A 23,162-nucleotide genomic window follows, 5' to 3' on the forward strand; every position below is an offset into this window, starting at 1 on the left:
TAAATAAATAAAACAGGTGGGATACCTATTCATTAAGGTCAACATATAATTACATGTATATGCTTGTGATTTTTACTTTTTTAAAAGTGAAAGCAATGCAAGTGATAAAAAATAATACAAGAACAGCGAAGTTAGGCTACAACACCATTTCTTCGAAGATTTCCTGAAGAAAGGGTCCAAACTTTGAAATATTGAAATGCAAGGTAAAAGTACAATCCTTTTACTGGCTTTATTTCTTATAACTCACATGGTTTGGGCTTAAAAAAAACTATATTTATCTAGATCAGACCATGCTTCATACAAACTATACTACTCATATATATATATATATATATATATATATATATTATATATATATATATATATATATATATATATAATTATGGTAAGGACCTATAATCCTTTAAGGGATGTTGCAGCCAAAATTCTCAGGGTTTTTACCAATGTTCAATGAAAAACTAAATACGTTAGTTTGCATTGATGGATATGGGTAATTAAATTATTTATGAATAAACTGATGTCTATATATCAATTTCTCCATTTTACTTCTTTTTCTCATTCCACTACTACTACTACTACTACTACTACTACTATCATTATTGTTATTATTATTATATAAGGCGGCGAGCTGGCAGAAACGTTAGCACGCCTGACGAAATGCTTAGCCGTATTTCGTCTGCCGTTACGTTCTGAGTTCAAATTCCGCCGAGGTCGACTTTGCCTTTCATCCTTTCGGGGTCGATTAAATAAGTACCAGTTACGCACTAGGGTCGATATAATCGACTTAATCCGTTTGTCTGTCCTTGTTTGTCTCCTCTCTGTTTAGCCCCTTGTAGGTAGTAAAGAAATAGGTATTTCATCTGCCGTTACGTTCTGAGTTCAAATTCCGCCGAGGTTGACTTTGCTTTTCATCTTTTCGGGGTCGATAGATTAAGTAGCAGTTACATACTGGATCAATGTAATCGACTATCTCCCTCTCCTCCAATTTCGGGCCTTCTGCCTCCTGTAGTAGAAAGGATTATTATTATTAAATAGCGGGTTCGCGGAGAGAAAGTGCGACGATGTTTTCGGGGAAACTCTGGGCGTCGACGAGGATCAATTTATTGGTCTGTTTCGGAGAACTTTTGGGCCTGGGCCTATATGGATAACTTCCAGAAATCCCTTGCCTGGCAGTGCTACCAAGGGGCGCTACCCGTTCGGGATAAACGTTACAGCCGGGCCTGCCCATGATGCGCGCAGAGCGACGAAACCGTTCTGCACGCCCTCGTCCAGGGCCCAAGCATTGCTAACCTGTGGGTTTATGTTGAACATCTGCTGTCGCGTGTAGGACGTGTCCGGCTATCAGCTGAATCCATAGTGAAGATTGTCCCGCCGCCCTCTTTTGGCCGAGAGGTACAGACAATTTTTGTCTGGTGGATGTAGCGAAACAGGTAGTATGGTGAACTCGCTTGTCGTCAGTGGTCCCGTAGGAGAGGTGCAGACATGAGCCATCCTAAAAAGATCCATCTACGACAACCTCCACCTACTACGGTACCTCATAGAGACAGTGGGTAAAGAACTTGGCACGAGTGGGGCCCTGATCAGTTTGGATCAATCCAAAGGTCTTGATAGAGCCAACCACCCGTACACTAGCGTAGCTAGTGTGTGACACCCGGGGCGGTTCTTCCGTTTTCCGCCCCCGGACCCCACAAAAAAGACATTACCTACTGTAGACCCAAAAGTGGTGCCCGGGGCGGCCTGCCCCCCTCCCCCAGCTACGCTGGTGCACCTATACCTGGCAGTGATCCTCAAGGCAGCCGGTTTCGGGTCCGAATTCAGGGGATGGATCGCTGCAATGCACAGCAACATCTGTTCAGTGTCTAGAGTGAACGGTCACCTCTCGAAACCGTGTGTGAGATCTGTGTCAGCAAATGCCGACGAAGTCACCGTGGTGATGTCGAAAAGCAAACGCATTGAGATAATCGGCACCGCTCTCAGAAGTAGTATTGGAAGCGAAAATTAGTCAGGAAAAGTCAGTGGACTTGCGACTCGGCACCTGGAGAAGCAAGTCCATACTGTCCACTTGCGTTATTGGACGCTGGGCGGACGGACAGGTTAAATTATTTGGGTCTTTATTCAGTCTAGATTTCCAGATGGGCAAAAACTAGAACGAGGTGACAAGCAAGGTAATTACACTCACCCAGAAATGGACCAAGGGGTGGCTATCCTTGAAAGGTCGAGTAAAGGTGGCTAATGCCTACATCGCGTCCGTCATCTGCTGCTGTCTGACCACCGGGCTTTATACTCATTCTCTTCTTGTGGAAGGGACGCGTTCGATGACCAGGAAAGCTCTCTATTGTCAACCTTCGCTGCGTGGTGGACTGAGCATGTCGTGACTGATAACGTGACACTACAACTCCAGCACTTCCTACAAGCATGTAAGTGCCGTCAGCCGAACATGTCCAAGATGAGCGCAGAGCGACGAAACCGTCTTGTACGCATTCGTTCAGTGTCCGAGCATTGCTGACATATAGGTTTTTGTCGAACATCTGCTGTCACGCGTGGGTGGATCCGACTATTAACGGAATCTATCGTGGAGATCACCCCGACGCCTTCTTTTAACCGGGAAGGGCAAGGAGTTTTTACATGCCTTGTGGCCACGGCGAAAGAGGTTGTATGGTGGACGAGACTGAAAGGGCTGGCGACAAACACTTTCATTTTTCTCACTTGAAATAGGTGGAGAGTGAAGTGTTGCCTTCCAGCCGTTTTGTTGAAAGGTGGATGAAAATGGCGAGAATGGTGCGAGTGAACAGGCTTGCCCTGAGTATACGCTTGTAAATCAGACATAAGAAAGTTATGGTTTTATGTCTTTATTTTTGGTCCCTGAGCAGCTCTTGAACGTCTCCTCTTCATTGAGGAGTACTCGTTGTTAAAATGTTATTACCTTTTTCCTTTTTTTTTACACCTGTTTACACGCAAAACCCTGACAGTAACATGCGCGCGTGCGCACACACACACAATATTTTGTCCTGTGTCGTCCATAATGTTTTTCTTAATGAAGACCAGGGGCTGACTGGGCCGTCGGTCAATCGGACATTGCCTGAGGGCCCGGAGCTCTACTCTACATGTTGACTCTACTGATATCCATGCTAAGGGGCCTGGTAAACAGTTATATCCGAGGGCCCTTAATACTGTCAGTCTACCCCTGATGTAGACCCTTTGTGGTCAATAAAGAAATCGTCATCATCATCTGTTTATTTAATTTAGTTCGTGCAGGCTCAGATTACGATAATCTGAGCCTGAACAAGCTAAGTTTCAGTAGAGACAAAGCTCTAAGTCGCTTAGCCCAAATCAAACTGCTTCAAATAGCAATATAGCAATATTTGCCAAATATATTTAGTAGGAGTTATCTACAATAAATAATAATGAAATTATTGTATACAGTGCTCAGGTGCACTACGCACTTTTGACAAGTTGTGGTGCACCTGAGCGCTGTATACAATAATTTCATCATTATTTATTATAGATAACTCCTAAATGTGTGTTAAGTGCCTTTCTCTTTCGTGTTTCTTACTCACTCAATTCTATATAAAATATATATATTTTGTGGTGCACCTGAGCACTGTATACAATTAATTTCATTATTATATATATACAGAGAGAGAGAAAGAGAGACTGACTGTAATCCAGTTGGTGACCAATGTGATATATTGGTTTCCATACTTTTATCTCTGTTGTTAACCATCAGCTTTGAGAGCACACTCCGCAATATCGTTCCGTTCAATTGAGTTCTTCAAGAAATTTCTTCGCAATTATTTTTCTATTCCATGTGTTCAACACTCATTATCCATGCCTTACGCCAATAGACCTGTTGTAAGCATCTCGCAGCTTACTGATGAGAATATCAAATTCATTTTGGAGGACACAGACCTCAGGTAAATAAATATCCTTCTCATCCTTTCGGGGTCTATAAATTAAGTACCTGTTGTGGACTGGGGTCGATCTAATCGACTTGTCCCCTCCACACCAACAAATTTCAGGCCTTGTGCCTATGGGAGAAAGGACGCCAAAAGGATTATTATTATTATACTAAAGCGGTAAGCTAGCAGAATCGGACAAAATGCTACGCGGGAGTTCAAATGCCAACGAGGTTGGAGCACTGGAATCAATATAATTATAATTAACAACCCCATCCCATCAAAATTTCAGGCCTTTTACCTATAAAAAATTTTTAAAAAAGGTTAACCAAAAAAGAAGATCAGGATCTTTTCGGTTTGAACGGCAGTTTTTTTAAATGATTTCCACGTAACTAAGCACTTTTAAACTTTGTATACTGGTAGAATGGGATCTTTTCCTTTTGAACGGCAGACAATTTCTAGTTAACTAAACACTTTAAAACTTCGTATACTGGTAGAATGTGTCAAAATAAAACATTTTTTCTTTTGGCTTTATTGAGAAAATTCTATAGTTTGTAAGATATTTGTTGTTTTTTTTCTTCAATTTCTGCAATTTCAACCAATTAATGACGTCTATTGAGGTGAAAACATTCTGCGCCGTATGAATATGTCCCTCGTTTAAGAAACAGATTGGGTTTATTTACATTTCTGAAGAAAAAAGATACCCTTCCCCCCACCCCTAACCCTAACCCTAAAATAGATTGATTCTAGGGTCATAATTATGGGTGACAATTTCATATGACACCGCTAGAAAAAAACTGCCGTTCAAACCGAAAAGATCCAAAGATTATTATTATTATTAAGTGCCAGTTAATTACTGGGGTCGATGTAATCGACTTACCCCATCCTCCGAAATAGCTGGCCTTGTGCTAAAATTTGCGACCATTATCGTTATTATTAAGGCAGAAACGTTAACCCGCTGAGAAAAATTTCCAGCGGCATTTCGTCTGCCTTTACGCACTGAGTTCAAATGCCGCCGAGGTTGGCTTTGCCTTTAATCCTTTCAGGGTCGATGAAATAAGTACCAGTTGAACACTAACGTCGATAAAATAAGTACTAGTTGGGCACTGGAGTCTGTATAATAGACTAGCCCCGCTTCCCCAATTTCAAGCTGTGTGCCTATACTAGAAAGAATTATTATTATTATTATTATTACTTGCTCACACAACACAACTTTGTTTCTTCCTAATTCTCAGTCGAGGAGCAAGATTCTTTAATTCTGAAATAGCAACATATCACCCAAGACTCTTCTCTGAACTCCTTGGAAATAGTTGAGGTAAAAATACTGACTAAATTTTGCAGAGTTTTTGAATATCTGTCCCTCGAAGTCCCATACTGTATGCGAAAGAATAAAATAAAACCGAGGATACCTGTTCCCTCCACCCTCTTTTTTAAGATAGTATTCTTGTGTTACTTATTAAAATAACGATTCTGGTCCCCATTTCTATACCTTTTCCCTTTCTTACGAAGCAACTCTGTCCTAAGTTTGTTTCAGAAAGTTTGTCATATAAAGAATTTACAACTACAAATTTTCAGAAGAGTGATTTATTACAGTCAAACAAATTACTAGGTCAGACATATAATTGAGTCATTTTTTAAGGCTTACAACACAGGCTTAAACAAACTTGATGAAAACATACATCATCATGATTGTTTATTGTTCCATATGCGACATATCACATTGTCCCATATGTGATATGACACATTCCCATCATTCATGGTCCAGCATTATCTTGCCTATGAAGCCTAGCATCTTCAGATCTTACTTCACCACCAACTCTTACTGTATCTCCTTGTTACCATCTACTGTCACAACACAGTACCTTTTACTGATCAACTTGACTTGACTTGTCTTGAGACAGCATTCACCCGGGGTGGGTTGAGCTGGCTTCATTCATCCTCAATGCTGCATCTCACACAAACGCCGACCAGACCTGGTGATTTGAGGCTAACAACTGCGAGATCTCCAACCACTCCTTATTCCAGTGGCGAACGCCGTAGATATGGGGGCCTAGGTTGGGCTCCAGATCAGCATTGACTGTCATCAGCCAGGTTTTTCGTTGTCCACCACATCGCTTTCGCCAACCCTGAAGGGGAGCTGGGGCAATTGCTTCGTAGATGAATTCTCCTGGTTGACGACGGAGGGCATAACCCAGCCAATGCAGATGTCTTGTTAGGATGACTTGTCGGAGGGAGGTGATTCTGCACTGGTGTGATGCCATCGGACATACACAACCTTATGTGTATACATACATACATACATATATATATATATATATATATATATATGGTTGATTATGAAGTTGGCTAGACACTGATATGTCTATCAATAATGAAGGAACGTGATACAAGTACTTGAAGAGCTGAGCAAAGCCATTGATTGACTTCCATTGGCAAAGCACTGGGATTGAATGGCATTCCAATGGGGACCATCAAGTGCTCGACTAGCATTGAGTGGCATCTACACAAACTGCTGTACCAACTCTAAAAGGTGCAATGCCACTGGACATGAGAGACTAGTATTGTTACCATGTACAAAAACAAAGGGGGTAAAAGTGATCACAACAACTATAGAAGAATTTCCTTGCTAAGGGAAGGGTTTAATTCCTGTGGTCCTGAACAAACTGAAGAAAATCACTGAAAGGGTTTATTCAGAGTCTCAGTGTAGTTTCAAACCAGAATGCTCCAAAATTGACGTGATCTACTCTCTTCGACAATTACAAAACAAATGCAGAAATCAAAGACGACCACTTCACATCACTTTCATCAACCTCATGAAAGCCTTCAACCTTATGAGCAGATATCGCCAAGATTAGGTACCCTCCAGAGTTACTCAGTATCATTCAGTCATTCCTTACAGACATGAAAGGTGTCTTACAGTTTGATGGTTCTTTCTCAGAATGCTTCAGCATTTGCAGTGGTGTGAAACAGGGTATGTGCTCACTCCTAGCTTCAATTTGAGTGTGTCTCGACTGAGGACAAGATCCAAAGTACTCATCAGGAACATGTTGTTTTCAGATGTGGATATGGTAACACTCAGAGGAACAACTGCAATGCCTCATGGACAGTTTTACAAGAGCCTGTCAAGACTTTGACTTAACCATCTCTCTAAAGAAGGCAAAAGTGCTGGGCCAAGGTCTTGAGCACCCTACTGCCATTGCCATTAACAATTGTGAGCAGTCCAGAAGCTTACGTGCATTGGTTCCAACATCCTGGACAACTTACATCTCGAGTCTGAGATCAATAGTAGACATATTGGAAAAGCAGCCACAACACTCGTTAGGTTGATGAGGGCCGGGGAGAATAGTAAGCTAACAGCACACACCAAGGTTGCAGTCTACAGAGCTTTGTGTTCTCAGTTCAGTGCCTTCCTTCTCTGGCCTGAGATGGATCCTAAACATCAAGAGGACTGACCAAGTCACCAATAAAACCCTGGCTCGCATGCAGTTACTCTGCCTCCTTATTCTACTGCAACAAGTGAAATGTTGCTGTTTATTACTTCTATTTTTGGATATGACTATTTTGTAGAAACCTGAGTTAATCAGTGCATTTTGTGATATGTGTGTGTGTGTACATACACCAGGTATATGTAGGGGTGTGTGGTCAATAGGTTTACTTCCCAACCGCATAGTTTTGGGTTCAGCCCCACTGCATAGAACCTTTGGCAAGAGTCTTCTACTATAAGCCCAAACTTAATAAAACCTTTGGTAGATGAAATCTAAAAGCCGTTATGTATATATGCATATCAGCTGCTGCAGCGTTTAATGTTCACTTTTCCATGCTTGCATTGGTTGGACAGTAATTGTTGAGGTGGATTTTCTACAACTGGATGCTCTTCCTGTCACCAACTCTCACCTGTTTCCAAACTAGGTAGCATTTGCCCCTGACTTGACATGCTTTCACAGAATATTGGAAATGGACAAAGCTTGCATTACAGTGATGCTTGCTTACAACTATCTAACAATGTCAAAGCAAGGAACACACACACACACACACACACACACATATACGACAGGCTTCTTTCAGTTTCCGTCTACCAAATAATGGAAGACATGTGCCAAAGATTGAGCCTGGAACTGTGTAGTTGAGAACAAACTTCTAACCACACAGACACACAAATATTTCTCAACACTATATTTATATGTGTGTGTTTGTGTCTCCATTGTCCTGACATCATGTGATAGTTATAAATGATTGTCACTGTCATACAAGCTGTGCTATTCATTTTCAATGTCCTGCAAAAACATGTCTGGTCTGAAGAAATATTACCTTGCTTAGGAACCAGTAAAGGTTGACACAGGAAGAACTCCAAACTGTAGAAAAATCTACTTCAGTAAATTCTCTCTGACCCATGCAAGCATGGAAATGTTGATGTTAAAATGATGATGATTATGATAGTCGCTAATATCATCATAATTAGAGTTATCGACATCATAATCACTAGTATCATCATCAACACCACTGCCATCATCAGAATCTTTGATCTCATCGTTATCAATGTTTCAGCATCTACTGTCCACACTTCAACTAATTTTTCTCCTCTTCTCCTATTTTCAGCTCCGCCAATGCTCTTAGACGAGTATGTATAGCAGAAGTACCTACCATGGGTGAGTTATCACATTCTTTTTCCCATTTCTTCCTAACACTTATTTTCAGTTGAGCTACGACAGCATACTCTTCTGTATCAGTGTGTCTCAACCATTTTTACTTATGAACCCCTCTGATTCCTATTTTATTCTACTTGACACCCCCCAGCTATTCAGTGTCTTAAAAAATCCTATTATATTTCTAATACTTATATATTATTAGGAAGGGAGGCAAGCTGGCAGAATCGTTAGCATACCGGACGAAGTGCTTAGCGGCATTTCGTCTGCCGTTACGTTCTGAGTTCAAATTCTGCCGAGGTCGACTTTGCCTTTCATCCTTTCGGGGTTGATTAAATAAGTACCAGTTATACACAGGGGTCGATGTTATCGACTTAATCCCTTTGTCTGTCCTTGTTTGTCTCCTCTGTGTGTAGCCCCTTGCGGGCAGTAAAGAAATATATATATTAGGAATTGTATAAAAAAATTAAAATATTTTGTGTATTGTAGAAGTATAACCAATTTATTGCAAATAAATTTTAACAGCAAAATCTTATATGGACCCCCACCAAGGGTTATATGGACCCCAGTCAAGAACCACTGCTTTGTATGGTAGCTTGACTATCAAGAAATAGCAATCAAATCTCCTTCAAAAGCACAGTCCACCAGATTAAAAGATGGGAGGATATATTTCATAATATACTCCCAGGTACACTGTGTCCGAATGAGACAGGATGGTCATGGCTGACATGCTTTTGATCATTCAGCATCAACTTGGGCTAAGCAACTACAACAACCACCTGTTTTTGCTTTAGTTCCCTGCTGTTGCAACACTGATTCCTGTTATATATTGATACATATAAATACATCTCCTCTCTCTCATGATGATGTGTATTAAGGTGGCGAGCTGGCAGATTCGTTAGCACGCCGGGCGAAATGCGTAGCCGTATTTCGTCTGCCGTTACGTTCTGAGTTCAAATTCCACCGAGGTCGACTTTGCCTTTCATCCTTTCGGAGTCGATAAATTAAGTACCAGTTACGCACTGGGGTCAATGTAATCGACTTAATCCGTTTGTCTGTCCTTGTTTGTCCCCTCTATGTTTAGCCTCTTGTGGGTAGTAAAGAAATAGATAAGAGGTTGATGTAAAAAGAAGGCTGCATCTGCAATGCTTGCTTGACATTGTGAATTTACATTGTCTTCTTTCATGACAAACCTTTTTAATAATAAATTTCAAAAAAGCTGCTATAAAATAATTTTCCAACAATTTTCTGAAATAAACGAATGGAGAAAACTGAAGTAAAAGTTAGTTGTGTGTTGGGTGAGACACCACTTAGATAAAAAGAAAACAGAGGGAATGATAAATAGATACTTAACGTTTCTTATTGTGAAGAAATTAACTTATTAAAGTTCAACAAAGAAAAATAAATATTCAGGAGTTAATTTTATTAAGAGAAATTTAAAGAATGGAGGTTTATCATTTTCTTTTCAGTTTATAATAAATATTTCTTTTAAAAGAAGAAATTTATTATTTTTTGAAGTGGTAACTTAATGTCTGTTAAGAAATGTTTCTGTGCACGTCTGTGTGTACACACACACACACACGCAGACAAGCAGATAACACTGTTGTCATTCATATATTTCTATCTGTGTGTACATTTCTATACATGTCAATATGCTTTGAGAAAGGCAGAGAGAAAGATGTGGACAGAATAAAGATTCAAACTTTTGACTTGTCTTTGACGATAGTTTTGAGAAATGTATGTGTGTTTGTGTAGATACAGAAAAAGAGAGGTGGGAGTTGCAAACCAAGCTGGAAGAACAGCAGAACTATCATCATTTCTTGTAGGAAAGGGAAACTAGGAGTGGTTTCTGGCAACACATTCCCAATGCAGTACGACTGATTCTGAGGGAATGAGGGAGAGGAAAGATTTGATCCCTAGTACTTGACAGGTATTTTATTAACCCCAGGCAGATGAAATGCAAAGTTGACCTCACCAGGATTTGAACTCAGAACACAAAGAGCCTGAATAATAACCTCAAGGCATTTGTCCATCACTAACAATTCTGTCAATCAATTACCTAATACTCTGACAGAATCATTAGCACATCAGGCAAAATGCTTAGCAACATTTCTTCCAGCTCTTTACATTCTGTGTTCAAATCCCGTCATGGTCAACTTTGCCTCTCGACCTTTCAGGGTTGATAAAATAAAGTATCAGTTAATTCTTGTGTCAATAATTAATCCCCTCTCCTTAAATTATTGACCTAATGCCAAAATCAGAAAGAATTATCGTCATAGTAAGGGTGGTGAATAACATGTAAACCAAATCCCATGTAGTGTGGAGTTATGTCCCTTCATTAATCTAAATTCAAATGTTTGGGTGGGGTGAGCACTGACCATGTTCCTTCTCATTTTAATATTACACACACACACACACACACACATACATATATATACAGGGTGTGATGGGTAAATTGTTGCCATTTTATATTTTTAATTTCACACATGCATGTTGCTTCTTTTTGATTTTGTTGACTACACAGTATAGTAGGATCAGTTGGGCACCATCTGCAAGAAAAACAGCACCATGATGCTGTTCACTCTGTCAGAAATTTCGAAATGACATGCTGTACTGTTTGGCATTCACACTGGAAGCTCCAATACCAACATTTCAGAGTGTTTGGGTGTCAATCTGAGGACATGTACCAAGAGTGATAAAAATCAAATGTCCAGTCAACATTACAGTCTTTGGAGTGATTACTAGTGATGGCGATGTTATGCTTCTATTCATCCTCCCATACAGTTTCAGACTCAACAGAAAGGCCTACATCAGGTGCCTGGAGGAGGTAGTGCTGTCCTGGGTCAAGAGGATGGCTGCTGGAAGACCCTATGTCTGGCAACAGGACTCTGCACCATGCCATACAAGCAGGTGAACCCAGTCGTGGCTGTCAGACAATTTCTGCAACCACATCACCCCTAACATCTGGCTACCGAATTCCCCAGATTGCAACCCTCTTGATTATCATGTGTGGGGTGCAGTTGAGGGAGAGACCAACAAAACTCCTTGTAAAGATGAATTGAAGGCAGGGATTATGGCAGCATTCACCAACTTAAACAAGGAGGCTGTGGTTGAAGCTAATGGCGATTTTATTGAGTAAATTTACTCTTTAGCATTTCAAGATATTTTTATGTAATTTTGGTAAATATATCTGTTAAAATGAGATGTCAGTGTTATTTTCATTTTTGCGTAATTTAGACAACAGTTTATTCACCACACGCTGTATATATATATATATATATGTATATAAGGTCATCCCATAAGTTCTCTCCGATTTTACCTGTTTTAAAACTGAATAAAATTTAATAGCATTTTAGAATGTCTAATGGAATTAAAAATTATTTTTATGCATTTGTGTACATTTAAACTAATTAAATATTATTTTACAGAATAATAGAATTAAAATTTCTTTGATTAAAACCCTTTCTAACATGGAAGTATCCAAAAAGCATTTGAAGCACATAATGCTTTATGAGTACAAAAAAGGAAACTCTGCAGCCGAAGTGACTCGAAATATACACTCAGTTTATGGGAAAGAATGCTTGAATGAAAGAACTTGCAGAAGATGGTTTGCAAAATTCAGAAGTGGAGATTTCAGCCTTGACCATGAAGATCGAACAGGGCGTCGAGTTGAGTTTGATGATAAGCTCCTTGGGGCATTACTTGAAGAAAATCCTGCATTATCAGTTGAAGAATTGGCAATAAAGCTCAGTTCAAACCATACAACTGTTCATTGTCATCTTCAACAGCTTAGAAAGGTTCCTAAACTTTCTGTGGTCAAATAGAAAATTAATAAATAAAAATACAGTACAGTACTGCACTGTATAACACATTAATTAAAATATATAAAAAGAAAATACATAGTGTACCGTGGATGAATAAACACAGAATCACGCATACTGTATGGAAAACGAAACTCAGGAGGCGAATGTGTGGTGTTCTTTTGCATTTGAAATAAATATATACAAATTATAAAAAATAAAAGTGTACTGTTTCTACTTCACAGATTTTCACCTATTGAAGGGGGTTTTGGAACATAGCACCCACGATGATCAAGGGATTACTGTATATGTATATATATATATAATACCTGTAATGTTAATCAACTTTCTGTCTGTCCTTTCTCTTTGGATGTTGTCACGTGTCAACCTCAGAACTAATTTTTATACATGTAATTAATTCCCTGTTAACTTGCTGCTGCTGTCGTTTATATTTTGTCAGCCATTGACTGGGTCCAGATGGAAGCCAATTCCTCGGTATTGTTTGATGAGTTTATATCCCATCGGATTGGTCTCATTCCTCTCACCAGTGACGAAGTGGTGGACAAAATGGTTTATTCTAGAGTGAGTAGCAGCATTACCTGATTTTCTTTCTTTCTTATTCTTCTCTTTCTTGTATTGTTGTTGTTATGCCACCACTTACTTTTATGTTCTGAGTTCAAATCCTGACAGAATTAACATAACTCTCCATCCTCTGGGTTAATGAAATATGTATTAATAGAACCATTTTTGTATTAGTTTTATAATGATGGTACCTCAGCATGACCAACTCATCATCTCCACTGCTTTTTATGTGGCACCTCAGTTTTAGGATATCATTTCTCTATACTTAACTTAAACTGGGGGATAGACATAAGCTGTTGTTAATCAGTTTTAATGTGAGAATAAACTAGTTGGTTCAGTCTTCACTCCAAGTTGTTAATGGTCCTGTAGTTTAAACCATAGTGTCTCTACAAATTTATAGCCAATGTGTCAACATTAGAGATCATTATTATGACCCTGTATATTCTGAGTTGATTGTTGCTGAGGCCAACTTTACTTATTTGTAAAGAGGAATAAAACTTATTTGTTTAAGGGGTATAAAACAAGTACTTGTCATAAGGTTTAAAATGACCTTTTGTCATCATCATTATTATTATTATTATCAAATGACAAAGAGCCACATTAATTTGTGATAAAACAGTCTTAACCCAACCCCACTCTTTCCACTTTGACATAAACTCTCTCTCCCCTTCTTATCTTTCTTCTTATCTCCTTATCTCTCTCACCTCCTCCTCCCATTCACTTCTCTCTTCCTCTGCCTCTCCCATTCCTTCTTACTCTCTCTTCTTGCTCTCCCTTCTGCTCTCCCTTCTCCCGTTAATTTTCCATTAAATCCCTGCTGATATGTGTTGGCTTTCTTTTTTCTTTCTTCTCAGGATTGTGCATGTGAGGACTTCTGCAGTGAATGTGCTGTAGAGTTTTCTCTGGACGTTAAATGTCTTGATGACCAGACAAGGCATGTGACCACAGCAGATCTGATAAGTAAGAACCCCAAAGTTGTACCGGTCAGTATTGCCCTTTTCTATTCATTATCACAACTTAACTATTAACGACACCTCTCATATATTATTAGGTTGTCCCAAAAGTTTGTAAACACTTGCGAAAATTGAATTTTTACTCGCCAAGTACTAACAAAAACAACAAAAATTATTCCTCAAAATAAAGACCATTATTTTCCAAGACTTTCTACGAACTTTTGGGACAACCTTATATAATGTCTTAAACTTGACTTTGGTTTCATACAACGGATCACGTATGTATTGTGTATGTTTGTCTGCGCACGTGGTCTGCTCTGATGGGTGAATGGTTTAAGAGGTTTGATTGACAATCATGAATAGCTGAGTTCAATCCTACTGTGTAACATTTTTCACAAGTGTCTTCTACTGTACCCTCAGGTCTTTCTCTAAGCTTTGCAAATGAAATTGAAAGGACAGCTCCTAAGATGAGAAACCTTTAGAGTGCATAGTATGGGTTTCTTCAAGGAACCAGCTTGGTCATACATGGTTTTACATCAAGTACAAATGACTCAACCACAATCACTAAAATAATGAACAAGTATTCTGTTGTGTCTGGGGAGAGTCATTTTCGTTGCATCTTGCAACCTTTTCAATAGTTTTCGAAAAACTATTGAAAAGATTGCAAGATGCAATGAAAATTTTAGGAAAATATAAATAAGAAAAGAGTGAAAATTTTACTGGTGAGTGTGTTACATTATAAGGCACAAAAAGAAAATGACTCTCCCCAGACATAACAGAATATGCTTGAACACACGAACTCATATAAAGAATCTTGCAAACCAAATCCAAAAACAAAATGAACAAGTAGTTCTGCCTATTTACAATATCTCTGTATTAATTTGTTCATTAGTTTTTATTTCCGACTTTCTTTCTTCTACCTTGACATTCCACAACTGGGTTTCAACATGCACAGCAATTTTTGATCTCCTTTTTACTATTATTATTATTATTATTATTGCTTAGTTGACATAGGTTGGACAAGTATTTTTACATCCAGGTGCTCCACTTGCCTTCAACCTTTTCTCTTTCATATGTAGAAGAGTTTATATTTCACTGCTTTAAAAGTGAAGACTTATGGGACTTTGCTGGAAATATAAAAATGGCAACAACATTTTCTTTGTGTTTCTATGCAGTAGGACTGAATCTAAAACATCATAGTTGGGAAAGGGACATCTTAAGTACACAACCATACCTATATATATATATCCATATATATAGACATGTATGTATATTTGTGTGTATATATATATGTGTGTGTGTGTGTGTAAATTTGAATGAAATCCGTTGGGTAGTTCTCGAGTTTTAGTGATGCAAACATGCAAACAGACACATACATATTCTCAGAGAAAAGTAGGACCTAAGAAGCATCAGTTGTGGTGTGCAAGAGAGACGTTTGCGCTGGTATGATCATGTGACAAGAATGGCTGAAGATAGTTGTGTGCAAAAGTGCCACACCCTAGCAGTTGAGGGAACCTGTGGAAGAGGTAGACCCAGGAAAACCTGGGACGAGGTGGTGAAGCACGACCTTCGAACTTTAGGTCTCACTAAGGAAATGACTAGAGACCGAGACCTATGGTAGTATGCTGTGCGTGAGAAGACCCGGCAAGACTAGTGAGACCATAACCCATGGCCTCTACCTGGTATGTAGCCAGTCGACTTATACATACCTTTCCTTCTTGGGACACAAAACTCCACTTGTGAAGACCCGTTGAGGCAAAAACCAAATCAAATCAGATATCAGAAAGCAGAACCAAAATCGAAGCCGATCAACATCAATGGAAACTGCAGCTGTGATACCAGTGCCGGTGACAAGTAAGCGAACCATCCGATCGTGGCCGTTGCCAGCGCCGCACCAACTGGCCTCCGTGCCTATGGCACGTAAAAAGCACCATCCGTTCGTGGCCGTTGCCAGCCTCGCCTGGCCTCCGTGCCGGTGGCACGTAAAAAGCACCATCCGTTCGTGGTCGTTGCCAGCCTCGCCTGGCCCCCGTGCCAGTGGCACGTAAAAAGCACCATCCATCCATGGCCGTCTGCCAGCTCCGTCTGGCACCTGTGCGGGTGGCACGTAAAAAGCACCCACTACACTCACGGAGTGGTTGGCGTTAGGAAGGGCATCCAGTCCGTAGAAACACTGCCAGATCTGACTGGGCCTGATGCAGCCTTCTGGCTTCACAGACCCCAGTTGAACCGTCCAACCCATCCTAGCATGGAAAGCGGACGCTAAATGATGATGATGATGATGATATCAGTCTTTATCCTTTTATTTGTTTCCATATATTACTTTGTCTATTGCTATAATGTTTTTGTAACTCCTCAAAAGGTGACCAACTTTATTTTTTCATTGCCAGAACTACTTTGGGTGGGATGTGATGCCACCCTTCCTGTACATACCTGAAAACTTTCATGCTGGTAGGCCACATTAGTCCCTGGCTCTTTTGCCTAGAGTACAGACATCTGCACACTTGTTGGATTTTCACTTTCACCAAATGCATCAAGCAGAGATATTGCATCAGATTTTGCTAAAGCTTGGTGATACTCAAGCTCAAACCATCCAGAAGATTCAGCAAGCCTTCAACAATGATGCCATGGGCAAAACCCAGATCAAGGAGTGGTGCAATTACTTCAATCATGGTTGCATTTCAATGAAAAGCAAGGCAGGCCATCCACAAGCTGAAATGAGGAGCCGATTGAGAAGGTTTGGCAAATACTCATGAAAGGCACTCGTGTAACAAATCAGGGAATTGCTTACGAAGTGGGAATAAGCACAGGATCAGTGCATTCCATCTTAATGGAGGATTTGTGCATGCATAGAGTGTCAGTGAAATTTATCCCGAAGTGCTGATGGTGCAACAGAAGCAACTCTGCATGGAAATTGCTCAGGACATGATGGATTGTGTAAGCCGTGACCCAGGACTCCATGAAGGCAATCATTACTGGTGATAAGACATGGGTTTATGATCTTTGCTCAATGCTTTCGGTGGTCATTTTGCCTGAAAATGGGAATCTGACGAGCACACACTACATGTCTGTACTCTGGGTGTAACAGATGGAAATTGATATGGCCTAGTGGCACAAAAATTTTCACACATGCGTAGGAAGAGTGGCACCACCGCCCACCCGAAGGAGTTTGCTCATGTAGCATTGGTTTTGGCAGGAAAGAAAATAAAGTCAGATACTTTTTGAATGCATCTCATATCTTGGTTTTGTTATGTGCATAAAAAATGGCCCTGATGGTAATGATAAAGAAATTATTGTTGTAATTTTTATTCCAGGTAACTTCCAGACATCGTGAAGAAGCAAGTGAATATGAAGAGACAGATGGTAAGCCATCTTGAAATAATAATAATAATTTAATCTAGTTTTTCTCACAACAAGGGAGCTCCTACTTAGTTACTGGGTCTGTTGGAAATATCAGCTGAACTTCCCTTAGACTACACTCTCCTGTCTTAAAAATGGGAGTTACACTATATTTGAAAACAGAAAGACAAGATGATTGTGGCCGGAAAGATTTTGATCTTCGTCTTCTCCATCACAGCTGACCTGGGGCTAACAACAATATTTTCCCTTAATGATTTTTTACTTTTGCACAAGAACTTTATTTTGTTGATGTAGGTGCAGGTATGGCTGTGTGATTAAAAAGCTTTCTTCCCAACCTCATGGTTTGGGGTTTAGCCCCTCTCTGTTACACTTTGGGCAAGTAGCCCTTGACCAACCAGAGCCTTGTGAGATGGAACCTGAAAGAAGCTTGGTGTATGTGAGTGTGTGTGTTTTGTCTCCAAGTTTTTATATTGCATGATTTTTGTAAATGAATGTCAATGGTTTGTCTTCATCTCTGATCTTATGTAAAATTCTCTTTATTTTGCAGATATTCTTATTGTAAAACTTCGTAAAGGACAAGAACTGAAGCTACGGGCTTTCGCTCGTAAAGGTTTTGCCAAGGAGCATGCAAAATGGAATCCAACTTGTGGAGTCGCCTTTGAATATGATCCAGACAATGCTTTACGCCACACTCTGCTTCCCAAACCTGAAGAATGGTAAATTTTCAAGAACTAAAATAACTATCAACCATCTCTTGGACAAGACATTTGATTCTACATGCTCCAGTTGGCCTGGTTGACAAATGAATGTTAGGCTTTCAGGGGAATGTCATCCGCTGAATAGTTTAGTGATTCTAACCAGAAGAAAGTCTTCTGTCCATGTCCTGAGATTGCAAAACCATAAGAAATGGACTTTAATCACAGACTATGAATATGAGAACATTCAGAGTCGTGTAAATGAGAGTGTAGTGGGTGCTTTTTATGTGCCACTGACACGGAGGCCAGTCAGGCGATACTGGCAACGACCTCACTCGAATTTTTGTACACATGCCACCAGCACAGGTGACAGTAAGGCGACAGTAACAATCACGCTCAAATAGGCGTAGTTGAGAGAGTAAAGTATTAGACCAGAGGTTCTCAGCCATTTTTATCTATGGACCCCTTGGTTTACTGTTTTATTCTGTTGGACTCCCATGGCCATTTGATGTTTAAAAATTAATTCCTTCAAAATTCTTTTTACTTATCACGCCTTCACACGTGCAAGTTGAACTATGCACAAACTTAGCTGTTTCTTAAATTACATAGATTTAAATCAGAATTTAGCATGGACCCCTAAAATACCACTGTGGATCCCCAATTTACTATTTTGCTAGCGTGGTCCCCCAAAAATCTTATATGGGCCACAGTTGAGAACCACTGCATTAGACTAACGTATTCCTGATCTTCACTTGTCTCCCTTGATTTTTAAATTTTTTGCCATCTTCACTGTGGATTATCTTCCCACTTTAATTAATGTCTACCAACCAACAGGTGTGTGTTTCACCTTGTGCTTAGCCCCCCCCACACACACACTTCCACTCCCCCCTCAAAATACTTCAACTCTTTCTCTTTATACTTCACTACTCTTTATCTCTTCTTAAATTTTTCAGCACCATTCGAAACCATTTTATTCATATCTCCCCTTCCCTGGAATATTTTTGATCATTGTTCTATTCAGTTGGAACTGACCTTCGTTAAACAACAATAGCAATCGCGATGAAATATTGTCTCAATGTTTAGATGTTTAGGCAGCATGTTGGCATGAGTTCGACGGTTTGACAGGTGCTGGTAAATCAGAAGACTGCACCAGGCTTCACAGTCTGTTTTGGCATTGTATTTTATGGCTTAATGCCCTTCATAATTGCAACCACCTTACTGAGTGGACCGAGAGCTTTTTACATGGCACCAGCACTGGTGAGGCCTGTTTTGGCATGGTTTTTACACCTGGATACCCTTCCAAATGCCAACCACTGTGGACTGGATGCTTTTTACATTGCACCAGCGCTGTGGGGGTCACCAAATAACTCACAAGACAAAGATCCTTTGAGAGCAGGGTGTATGTAAGTTACTGGACTACCAAATCATTGATCAGGCGTGTTTAAGGTAATAGATCAGTACAACATTCCGCTAGAAGATTTTTCTATTCCTCTCAGTTAATTGAACAACATAACGTATAAAGTTTGACAATGCCATGGTATACTCTATTTACTGCCCTGTCTATTTCTATATGAATAAAATTATTCTATTGTTTGTCTTTTTAATGGTTTTATATTTATTCTCTTTCTATTTTCTTTCAGGCCTCGAAGTGAATACAGTGAGCTTGAGCCTGATGATCCCCGTAAGTTATACACTCCCCACTTCCATTAGACCTCAATTATCTGATTTGGGCAGGAATTGAGTATTTTATTCAAATAACTTATCTGATTGCTGTAAACAATGGAAGCTATACTAAATATAATCATCATCATCATATGTTTAAAAGGATTTAAAAAAGATATTTGAGGTATGAGTTTTGCAATGTTGTGCCATCATTGATGTCACTATTTCACAATCCTGGCGCTATAAGACCTTCTTATCAATGTTTGGTCGTCTCTGATACTTCCTTTCTCTTCACAGACATAGTAATGACAACAAACTTGATCTTATGTAAATGATTTGTATTCAGTATAAAGTCATACCGTCAACGAATGCACCAAATGGTTTTGCTGTGTTTTTTTAAATCCTTCAGCATGTCAGTTGTTTTTCATTTGTTAAAATTATTTTAACAGTGTTTAAAGTGATCAACTGAGATCAAATTAGCTGACCAGTTGACCTCTGGTACTTTTAATAGTTGTTGAAAAGAAGATGCATTCATCATACCATTGTTGATAAAATCTTGTTCAAGTATTGGTGTTTCACTTTTGAAATAAAAGATGCATTTGTCACACTATTGTTGGTAGTGTTTCACATAGCAGTGTTACATATATTAGCAGTCTAGATCTAGTTATCTGTTATCTAGTTATTTGTCTGTCTATCTACCTATGTGTGAGTGTGACTTGCTTCTTCCATGCTGGTATGCATTGGGCACTTCAACAGGAGCCAATTAGTCAATGGCCTGCATCAAGCTCTCGTTATCTGATATGTAAGCATGTGTCTTTGTGTGTATGTTTCAATTCTAAAACATTTCATCTCATTCTCTTTTCAGCTCAAGCCCCGTTTGACCCTTCTGGAAGACCAAACAAATTCTACTACAATGTGGAATCATGTGCTTCATTGCGGCCAGAAAATATTGTTTTTTCAGCCATTGCAGTCCTAAAGAAGAAATTGAGTGATTTACAGACGCAACTCAGTCAAGAAATGCAGGGAGATGCCCTGCGAATTTGAACATCATCTCTTAGATTTTATCAGGTTTTTTTTTCTTCATTTCATTCATCATTTCAGATAAAAAAAAAAATTCAGTCTTAATAAAATTCTAAGCATTTTTAATTCTTTTGTATTTCTATCATAATGAGGTTTTATTGTTTTTTTAACCCTTTTCTGTTGAAATACACTGGCTATTTTTCAGTTAATTTTGGAAACTGTGAAGAATTTAGTGTAACAATTTGTTTGGTGTTTGGAATATAAATTAACATGAAATTTTTACAGTAGGTTTCAATTTAAATTATTTAAAAACATGAAGTTTGTATCGTAGAAGCTGGAGTTGGTATCAAAAGTGTTAATATTTTTGGTCTGGTGGAAGAGAGCCCCTTCATGGCTTTCTCAGGCCCTTTGAAACAAGTGAGATCAACATCGACATAGTTGGTGTCCTTCATGATTAGATGCAGGGAATAGGGAGTGTGATTTTAGAGAGCTGACTTTTTTGGAGAGGGAATGAAGAGCCTGGTGTGGCAGCTGGCAATAAGGTGAAAGTACAATGTGGCTGACAGGTGGTGGATTGGAAGGGTCTTTTAGCAAGGGTGCAGATGTTTGTGTATGTGAAGTAGCAACTTCATTCCAGATGTTGGAGCAGAATTTCATTGTTGGTCCCTTTTATGCTTTGTACAAAGTATTTGTTGAGAGTTTTAAGTGTTCTGTGCCCTTGAGAAGCAAGCAAGAGCAGTCTTTATGATGCTGTCTTATACATCCTTGCATAAATTACTTTTTGTTTTCATGTTGGTTGGGGGTGGACTCTTTTTCTTCCCCTGCCAGCAAAAGTTGGACAATGACTGAGGCAGTATTTCATAGATCTATGTCCTTTCTGTTGCCAATCTTTACCCCTGTTTTTCAAGTAAGAGATTTTTATGCCATTGGTCTTTGCCACTCAAAACCATGAGGCTACAAGACATGTTGTTTAAAGGTATCTCACGTCACTCTTTTGCTTCAATAGTATCATGTAAAGGCATGCAGAAAGTAAACACATACAGACATATCTAATCATCATTTTAACTCCATTTTCCCAATGTGGCATCTGTCAAACAGGGTTCGTTGAGGCAGGTTTTCTACTGAAATATGACATACGTATAATAATTATAATTTAACTTTTATTGGATTTATTGGTGCTTATACAGAATGCTAAAATTTAGTATTCATTTCATTATTCTGTATAAGTACCTTCTGTGAAGGCGCATGGCTCAGTGGTTAGAGCGTCGAGCTTACGATCGTGAGGTTGTGAGCTCGAATCCCGGACCGGGCTGCGTGTTGTGTTCTTGAGCAAGACACTTTATTTCACGTTGCTCCAGTTCACTCAGCTGTAGAAATGAGTTGCGACGTCACTGGTGCCAAGCTGTATCGACCTTTGTCTTTCCCTTTGATAACACTGGTGGCGTGGAGAGGGGAGGCTGGTATGCATGGGCGACTGCTGGTCTTCCATAAACAACCTTGCCCAGACTTGTGTCTAGGAGGGTAACTTTCTAGGTGCAATCCCATGGTCATTCATGACCGAAGGGGGTCTTTACCCTTTATAAGCACCAAGAAATTTGATAAAAATTAAATTATCATTTAATATATATTGTATCCTGAAATTATCCATGGTGGTAAAAGTATACTTCCATTGTTACCCATATGACTGGTAACACTGTTGTTTTAAATAATCTCTAAGAAAAACAGTCATTAACGTCTTCCAACATCAAAGGCAAGCTGACAGAACTGTTAGCACACCGAGTGAAATGCTTAGCAGTATTTCGTCTCTTCACATTCTGGGTTCAAATTCTATCAAGGTCAACTTTGCCTTTCATCCTTTTGGAGTCGATAAATTAAGTACCAATTGCATACTGGGGTTGATCTAATTGACTGGCCCCCACTCCCCCAAAATTTCGGGCCTTGTGCCTAGAGTAGAAAAGAATATTTTTATAACAAATCATAAAAAACTGAAAAAAATAAACATGAAAACTGAAAAAATTAAATATCTTATTGAATCTGATAACATTTTTATAGCAAATCATATGATGCTTATTGAGGAGGCCAAAGGTGAACAATGTGTTGAAGTGTTGAATCAAAAGGATCTTACTCTTTTAATCCAATTTCTTGTTACATAAACTAAATGTTTTATGGGGGTGAGATAACCAAAAAGTACTCTGTTTTTTCTCCTGAGGCATAATTTAAAGGTTTACCAAATGAAGGTAAACGGGCTTTATTTATAATGCATTAAAAGTCAGTTTCAATCTTGCTTGCAATGTTACTCACCAAAACTGGCGCATAATGGGAAAATACCATAAATTAATTTTACCCTGAAATGTCAATACGAATGTGTGTGTGTGTGTGTGTGTCATCATCATCATCATCATCATCATTTAACGTCCGCTTTCCATGCTAGCATGGGTTGGACGGTTCAACTGGGGTCTGGGGAGCCCGAAAGCTGCACCAGTCCAGTCAGATCTGGCAGTGTTTCTACAGCTGGATGCCCTTCCTAACGCCAACCACTCCGAGAGTGTAG

The 23,162-nt window shown here is 39.3% G+C and overlaps 1 protein-coding gene across 1 annotated transcript; it reads left to right on the forward strand.

Moving 5' to 3' along the window:
- Positions 1-3,705: 3,705 nt before the first annotated feature.
- On the forward strand, positions 3,706-20,747 carry LOC115220865 (DNA-directed RNA polymerase II subunit RPB3). The gene is made up of 8 exons (XM_029791044.2): positions 3,706-3,914; positions 8,493-8,542; positions 12,800-12,921; positions 13,776-13,904; positions 17,189-17,237; positions 17,782-17,950; positions 19,570-19,610; positions 20,457-20,747. The coding sequence occupies exons 1-8, from the start codon at positions 3,829-3,831 to the stop codon at positions 20,633-20,635; spliced, it is 825 nt and encodes a 274-aa protein (XP_029646904.1). The 5' UTR covers positions 3,706-3,828; the 3' UTR covers positions 20,636-20,747.
- Positions 20,748-23,162: the final 2,415 nt, after the last annotated feature.

The sequence above is a fragment of the Octopus sinensis genome, linkage group LG17 (genome assembly GCF_006345805.1).
Source record: "Octopus sinensis linkage group LG17, ASM634580v1, whole genome shotgun sequence".
NCBI lineage: Eukaryota > Metazoa > Mollusca > Cephalopoda > Octopoda > Octopodidae > Octopus > Octopus sinensis.

What these genes read in the sequence shown, in the direction of transcription:
- LOC115220865 (XM_029791044.2), top strand. Translation starts at nt 3,829, where the DNA reads ATGCCTTACGCCAATAGACCTGTTGTAAGCATCTCGCAGCTTACTGAT. An exon ending in TTGGAGGACACAGACCTCAG is followed by an intron (nt 3,915 to 8,492) that starts GTAAATAAATAT and finishes TCCTATTTTCAG; the next exon opens with CTCCGCCAATGCTCTTAGAC. An exon ending in AGCAGAAGTACCTACCATGG is followed by an intron (nt 8,543 to 12,799) that starts GTGAGTTATCAC and finishes ATATTTTGTCAG; the next exon opens with CCATTGACTGGGTCCAGATG.